Raw genomic sequence first — 8,325 nt, forward strand, 5'->3', positions numbered from 1 at the left:
TCTCCTTTAGGGCTCCTTTGATTCAAAGGATTTGCATAGGAATTGTGTAGGATTTAGTTCGTATGGGAAAATTTCTTATACATGTTGTTTGATTCATAAGAACATAGCTTATAGGAAAAATTCCTATAGGAATCTTGTAGTGTAATTCCTATAGGAAAAAAACATTAGCTCATACCTCATGGAAAAATTCCTTTGCTACAATCAAACAAACTTCATCTTCCTATAGGATTCAAGTAGACATGTCATTCCAATCCTATACCTTTCCTATTTCTATGTTTTTCCTATCCTTCAAATCAAAGTAGCCCTTACATTTTTTACCAAATTCTGGAAGGTGTTTTGTGGTTGGATTTTTATTTGGTAATCCATCACAGGAGTGTGGGCTGTGGCATATACGCTTACCGCCACCATGTCACCAGCTTGTGTAACCAGTTGAGCGTAAAACAAATAATGTAAACTTAAATAATATATATTTATTGGCAACTTGGCATTATATACACCTGAGTCCGATAAGACTTTAGACATGTCCTTTGATGCTGCAGAAGACTGCTATCATGTGCGGAGGATAAGATCAGATGTCCCTGATGGTGCAGAAGATAGTTATCCTCGTGGCATGGCAAAATGCTCATTTTCCTTCATTCCAACTATGCAGCACATTCGTGGTGATCATTGCTGTTGACTGTGTGACAAACATGTTTCATGTCATTATTGTTTTTTTGGTGAAAACATGTTTCTTGATCTAGTACTTGTTTAGAAATAGACACATCAAAATATCTTGTATATTTGTTTAATGCATCCTGAAGACTGCCCCCTTGTTTCCGTGCAGGTAACCCTTGATGGAAGACTGCACTTTCCAAATTCCAAAGCCCGCATTTGTCTTCTCCTAAGATTTTACTCCATGTATGTGTACTCTACAGTTTATTTAAATTCTTCTACTGTCATTCATCTGATGCATACTTGGTCCAGATGTTTTCATGGAGACAGAGCATACATTTCAAATACTACACAGTACTGTAGCTGACCAAAGAACTAGAAGAATAACTTGATTTAGAAATTCCGATGATACACGAGTTCTCCGCTACAGGACCCTGTCGGTAAGGGAAAAAAGAATACCAGAAGAATGCATTGCATTCATACATCATTCCCATGCATGCAAGCATGCAGCAGCAGCCAAAATTTTGATCAGTTCCATGTTAGTCCCTCCTAGGTCTATTACCCAATTTCAGCTATAGCTAGCTAGGCAGTCAGTGATCACCTACTCCATCCCAAACAGATAGTTGTAGAACTGAGGAGCCGTGCTGGGGTTGCTGGTGACCCAGGTTCCATTGTTGCCGGTGGAGCCCTCGTACCCAGCTGCTGACCCTGACACCATGGAAGCATAAGGAATGTTGCTGGAGTAGCTGTTGCTCTGCCTGATGCTGCCGTCCTGGTGTCCCGTCGCACCAGCCCACACGGCGCCACCGTTAGCGTTGCTGCTGCTGTGGCTGCTCGTGCCCATTGTGAAGTCGACGTTCACACCGGAGCCGTAGGTCTCAAATGCAGAGGCAGGGTACTGCTGTTGCTGTTGGAGTTGGTGCTGCTGCTGTTGCTGGTAGTGCAGGGCAAGCAGGGACCAGTAGTCCTTCTCTGAAGGCGGCAGCATGTCGGGTGACGCCACGCTGGCGATCGGTGATGGATCTGACTGGAACTTGGAGGCACGGGCGGCCGCCCCGCCCCCGACTGGCAGGTCGCTGCTGAGGATGCTCTCAACGTCGTAGCGGCTCATGTCGAAGTTGGTCACAGCGTTGAGCCCGCGGAACTTGATCGCCGCGATGTCATACGCCTCGGCTGCCTCCTCCTGGGTACCTGTGGTGCAGAGATGATTAGATCGGACCACATTTTCTGCCAAACACCTCAAACTGTCGGTGCCTTTGGGTACTCATGCATCTAACTTAATTAAGTAGTGCACTGGTGTCACGTCAAATGCAAATGTGGAATCAAGGGACTCACTGAAAGTCCCCAGGTACAGGTCCTTGTTTCCAGCCACCCTGCCGATCCTCGCCTGCCACCGGCCATGCTGATGATGCCTGACAAGTACATAACAATGTCAAGATTGTTGACCCCCAAAAAAGAACAATCTGCATGTCGCTTCTTCATAGCTAAAACACCAGACGACTACTACATTTGGTTTTGGCAATCACATTTCTGTGAAATGATTCTGAATTAGTACCTTGTAACTCCTCTATAGATGGATGCCCCTCGTGAGAAGCCGCTACTCTTCCTGACAAAAGGATAGAAAAATACAAAGAGGGTCAACATTCATGTGAGAACACCAAGGTAAAGGCAGAGCACATGCAGGCAGCTGTGTTTCTTTGCACAGCGCGTGTGCGTGCAAGTACCGTGAGGTGTGTACGTGGAGAAGAGGAAAGAACGCCGCAGTCAGCGTCAGTGAGGTCTGTCCTAAGCAAGGGAGCATGTGGATATTGCTGTTCACTCACCTGCGCAGGGACGCGATGAACTCTTGCCGCGTCATGGGCTTCATCTCCTCCAGCTCCTTCTCGTAGTTGGACACCTGCGGGCAGAGAAGCAGGCATGTCAACGATCAAGCAACATTGTACAAATAATGATCTGAACTGCATGCATGTAGATTGCCAATCGATCGTTGCCTTGGTAGAGTTGGTTGATCACTCACCGGGAAGTTGGTCGTGGTGGTCGGGCCCCAGTACTTGAGTGCAGCCATGTCGTAAGCCCTCGCAGCCTTCTCCTCCTTGTCATAGCCACCTGCATTTCCCCCAATTTCTACTGTAAGCCTCATGCATTTCTTGTTGTCAAGTCATGAATCTGATAACAATGGAGATAGTTTTGCTGGATGCGGCATGCAGTTGACATACCTAGGTAAACTGAAGATCGAGGAATTATCACCAATGCGCCAGCAAGTTGAGAGATTTGTGGGAAAAAGGTAGACAAGGAGCATGTTAGATATCAGAATTTGTGCCTTTGCAGGATTATATTGGACAAAAGCTGTGTGAAGACATGCATGCAAGCACCTTGGCGGCCTTTGCGGCTTTGGCCTTCCCGGCGGCAGCTGTTGTCCCACAGGTGCGCCTCATATCTCCCCGTCCACCGGTGCCTGAAGCAGGTATATTAATTTCCCCGAACATAACTAGATCGATTAACAAAACATTAATCTACTGATCAAGAACCATCTTGAAAAAATGTATATTTGCTACTACCAGTCAAACCAACTGGTATACTACTATGAAACTCATCCGAGGATGTGGTTGGTCTTAGGCGAAGATGGTGCAAGCGAGTAGTGAGGAAATCTCAGTACCTGGTGACGCCGCGGTAGATGGACGTGCGCTGGCCGAACGACTCGGCAGGCCTCCTCGCCTGATCGGACTCCACCACGTCGGTAGCCGCAGCCGCAACGGTCACCGCGCCGGTGTTCTCCGGCATCTCAGGCGCCGTATACCTGTGCATGAACCCGGCAGCGATACTACCCAGCTCGCCGCACCCGACATGGTCTTCCGCGGTCGTTGAGCCGGAGCCGCCCACCCCGCCAAGGAAGTCCTCCATCTTAGGCACCTCATCCACTGGTCCCTCCCCTCCTACAAAGGTACAAGAAACCGTTAGCTACAGGGACGCATGTCTAGCCAAGCTCATTAGTACATGATCGAGATGCACCATGAAGGTGATGGCCGGAGGAAGAGCTGGACAAGGCCTCGAGGAGGCCATGGTTGTAATTGTTGGAGAGGGAGAAGGAGAGCCAGTGGTGAGGGTGGGTAGTCGAGCTCATGTCCATGTCCATGGCGGCCGCGTGCCTTGAGGAACTAGCTAGGAGAAGAGGGTGCAAGGAGGGGAATGAGAGTTTGGAGAGAATAGTCAAGCTTCGTATTTATAGAGAAGCAACCTGCACACACACACACACACGAGTAACCAATGTGTAAAACTCTGGCCGGCCAGTCTCTTGAGCTTGCTTGTTTGAAATGTGCACTGTTCACATTTGAGAAATGTGAATGCGTCCAAGAAAACAAGAGGGCGTACACAAGGGCCAAGAAGCTAGCGTCGGGTGATTAATTAGGGAGAGTGATTTGGGGGATAGTTTAATGCTACGGCAGCCTCTATCTAGCTTTGCGACGAGAATCCAAAGAGGCCGAGGCGACAACGTGGAGGCGCTCCACGGGGTCGTATGGGCGGTCTCCTTGACCGAAATGGAGGCCGATGTTCCCTCCTTGCATGCAGCCCCGCCCCGCCCCGCCTTAGCACAACTTTTCTTTTTTGTTTGCTCTCGACGTACGTTAAACCCGTGGATGTAGCAGCTTGCTAGCAGGAGGAGTAATATATTTGGAGGTGATCTCTGAACCAGCGGCACGGTGCCGTTGCTTTTCACTCGAGTGCGTGCGTGTTTCACTCGGTCGATAACGCTAGCTGATCTGACGCATGGATTAAATTTACTGTGATTCTTTGTAGTCTGCTTGCTTAGAGAGCGACGATTCTCCCGTGCTTCTTTTAGTCGTTAATAGCATATGCTTTACGATTTGTGACAAAGTGTTTAGTTGAGTTTCATCAAGTTCCATTGAACTACAGTCTGTTCAAACCAAATGTCTGATTGAAACCATGCACGGGGGCTCACCCAATAATGCACGGTAGGAGTTTCTCCAGAGGCTGGCATATGTATATCATGATTATTTTCGCGTTCACAAATTAGCAATATGTCGCTTCTCGTAGATTGCATAAATTTACATGGTGTTTTCCCATCTTTTCCACAGAAACTAGAAGATGATCTCTAAAATTTATTTTGATGAAGCCTATAATAAGGTGAATGGTCTTTCTTGCAACAGACTTTTACACAACCGTGTTGTCAATGGTTGCGATATTTTATGATGTGACGTGGTGTTGGGATTAAAGTTAATAATGACTTTGTCCAATTATTATCAAACGAGGATATGTCTGAGGAAGGATGATCCCGTGTCTTCAAATGTTTTGAACACAGTTGTCGACACTCGACACGTTGGCTATCTGCATTGACAGAGTGAAGCAGAAACGTACAAGTGGGTGAGCTCATTCACAACTAGCCGAGTGAAATATTTATTGTACAAGATCGATGATATAATAGTTTGAGCTATGGAGAAATCCGTTAATAGGAACGCCTTTGTGTTTTATCAATTATTAGATTAAAAGATTAACTATCATACTAGTAACATCTTTCCCTTTTGGGAAGGTTAAGGAGTAGGAGTACAAGATCTTTTTTTTGTTACGAAGTTGGGTGTTTACCTTTCAAATACCTTCCCTATTCATTATCATAGGCTTCTAAAATAGGAATGGAAGTTATGAACATAAAAAATATGAGTAAGTAGAGGACCAAGGGTAGAAGTAGTTGGCATGAAAAAAATATGCTTACTTAGTTTTTTTTGCGGGAGACAGACGATAACATCAAACATCCGAACTTACAGAAAGATCCAAAAACAAAGCAAAATTACACATCAGTCCTGCTGGACCTCGACGGCGCCGACGAAACAGAGGCTGTCGATGGCGCGCCGCTGCCGCTGCTTCGCACATAGCCTTGGACAGGAGCCAGCCCCTGGCAGCCGGGAAGTCGTCGAGCGCCGGATCCGGAGATCCTACCACCTGGAACGCCGTCGTCGTCGCGGATGTCTTCAACACCATAGTCGTCTCCAAGATCACCAACCGGATCCACCGTCTGGCCAGATCCGGGCGGGGCTTGACGAGCTCGGCCGATGTACCCATCAGCGAGCTCGAGGAAGTCGACCGCCAGGCGCCGTAGCTCCGAGGAGCGCCGCCGCCGGAGGAGAAGCGAATCGACACCAAACATCACATCACCGGCACCTCCACCTCCATGGCGCCGCCGGGCGAGACCCTACCGAGCCCTACACTATGTACAGGCCGGGATCCGTGGATTCCCCAACCTCCCGCCGCCGCAGCGGCCGTCGGAGGCAGAGGGATCCACGAATCGCCGGCCGGCGAGGTGGGCTGACGGGGAGTTTTACAAATCACCTCTCTCGCTCACTGTAGACGGGAGAGAGGAGCGGTCCAAGTCATTTTAAAATATGCTTACTTAGTTAATGGCCGTTTAGGCTTCTGAATGAGGGATGTGTATGTCAGGACTTGATATATAAAAAATACTTTTACTTCAAAACGTTATTACTATTGATGTGTGTATAACTGGAGTACATAGCTATTTCCACCAGTTTAGACTTTTTTTTGTTATGTTGACTAGTGCATGAGGTTTGACATGGTATCTAAGTTCCACGTGTTGACTTTCTGTTCTCATGTCACATGTGAGGAAGGACGTCGATGCGTGTATAAGTGGATTGCATAGCCATTTGACCAGTTCAAACTTTTAGTTGTGTTGGCTAGTGCATTACAAGTGATAGCTAAACCCATTCGTTATCCTAGAGTGAAAGGTCTCATCTGAGCTAAGTAATAATTATTTACTACGATAACCTTTTTGGTAAGGAATAGCATTAAGCTCATTACTAGGACGACTCGTGGCTACGGGTTATGCCTTCGTGTCAAGAATACACATCTATATAACACTATGCGAAGGAAACATTTTTCTTTTTGTTACAAGTTATTTTGTTCCAGGGTACTATTGAATATTGGTTTCTAATGGACTCTCGAGAGGAAAACGCTGTCAATCCCCCGGGGGATCGTGTCGTTCCATCGTCCACCTTGCTGGCACGCCGAATGCCCAAAAAACAGCGGTAGTTGGAGGGCCCACCATCAGCGTTATCTGTTCAGGCCGTTCTCCTCCACACGTTTTCCTTTCGTCATGGTCTTTCTCTCTCCCATCTCCCGCAAAAGCTTCGACCGCCATGATTCTCTCGCCCTGCTGCCGCGCCATGTCACCTGCTGGCTCCAGCAACTCTCCCGCGCCACCTCAACGCTGCCGACCCCGAGCGCCGGCAGAACATCCTTCCTAGCGCGCCGCCCACCTCCTCCCCTGCATCGCGATCGGCGGCGGCACCCCGCGCCTCCACCTGGATCCCGGCGACCGGCGGCGTCCTGCGCTCACGCAATACGGCAGCTCGGTGCCTCCGCACTGGACCTCGACGGTGCTGCAGAAGTATCCCGACGTCTGCTACGTCCGGGTGAGCGGCAGCAACGTCTGCTACCAAAAGGCTGGCGGTGCTGCTACTACCGGCCGCGACGTCTGCTACAAAAGGCTAGCGGTGCTGCTACTACCGGTCGCGACATCTGCTACCACATGCTGGCGGCGCTGCTACTACCGGCGGCGACTTCTGCTACCAAAGGCTGGCGGTGCTGCTACTACCGGTCGCGACATCTGCTACCACATGCTGGAGGCGCTGCTACTACCGGCGGCGAAGTCTGCTACCACATGCTGGCGGCGCTGCTACTACCGGCGACGAAGTCTGCTACCACATGCTGGCGACGCTGCTACTACCGGCGGCGGTGTCTACTACGTACGGGTGGCAGCACTGCTACCTCCAGCCCGGTGGCGCTGCTGCAAATGACGGCGACTTCTGCGTCCAAGCGGTGGTGCTTCTACCTCCGGGCGGCGGCACTGCTACTACGGGCGGCGACGTCTGCTACATCGGCGGCGCTGCTACCTCCGAGCCGGTGGCGCTGCTACAAGCGATGGCGGCGCTGCTGCAAGCGACGACGACTTCTACGTCCGAGCTGCTACCTTCGGCCGGCGGCGACCATGGTCGTGGCCAGCGAGTTCTATCACCGGAGCCAGCGACAGGGCGGTAGGAGTTGCGGCCCGTCCATGTGCTTCATTTGTCTGTGTGCCCTGTTTTTTTCCGGCGTGGAGTGGAAAACGAACATGTAGTGTGTGGAGTGTGGACACGTGTCAATCGATGGAGCCGGGGGATCGGGAGTTCCAATCCCCCGGGGGACGCTCAGCACGACATCATCGTTATTAGGTTTAGTCTAGCGGCTAATGGGTGAATGTATATTTATTGCAGGAGCCCACCACCGTCTTCAGCTGAAGTTGATTACCTTTAGTTTCTTTTCGGTTAAATCCATATAAGAGGATTAAACGAATGGGAATATAATATGCCTAAAATTACATTAAGAAGCTCAGCTACCTTTAAAAATAAAAATCCTTAAGTGGGTTTTGGTGTTAACCTTGCAAAACCTAATTGGAATGGGAGTAAATAATCTTATTATGTCACGAGGAGGAAACAATTTAGTACCATTTCTATTCTTGTCAAGATTGTGTTGTATGTCGAACACTCCACACTGCTTTTAATTTATGGTTGGTAGATCAATGGAGTGTGATTGTGAGTTGTGCTAGGAAGTAAGCCATGTCGTCTATAATGAATGTTAAAGTATATTATCTGATGGCTTATTGGTGCATGA

General features: G+C 49.0%; 1 protein-coding gene across 1 annotated transcript; it reads right to left on the bottom strand.

The window, feature by feature from the left end:
• Positions 1–1,252: 1,252 nt before the first annotated feature.
• LOC124681260 (AP2-like ethylene-responsive transcription factor AIL5) lies at positions 1,253–3,784 on the bottom strand. The gene is made up of 9 exons (XM_047216192.1): positions 3,661–3,784; positions 3,308–3,584; positions 3,024–3,106; positions 2,868–2,876; positions 2,669–2,757; positions 2,475–2,548; positions 2,207–2,257; positions 1,987–2,063; positions 1,253–1,842 (listed from the first exon to the last, which is right to left on the bottom strand). The coding sequence occupies exons 1-9, from the start codon at positions 3,782–3,784 to the stop codon at positions 1,253–1,255; spliced, it is 1,374 nt and encodes a 457-aa protein (XP_047072148.1).
• Between the last annotated feature and the right edge of the window lie 4,541 nt (positions 3,785–8,325).

The sequence above is a fragment of the Lolium rigidum genome, unplaced genomic scaffold, assembly GCF_022539505.1.
Source record: "Lolium rigidum isolate FL_2022 unplaced genomic scaffold, APGP_CSIRO_Lrig_0.1 contig_37881_1, whole genome shotgun sequence".
NCBI classification, from domain to species: Eukaryota; Viridiplantae; Streptophyta; class Magnoliopsida; order Poales; family Poaceae; genus Lolium; species Lolium rigidum.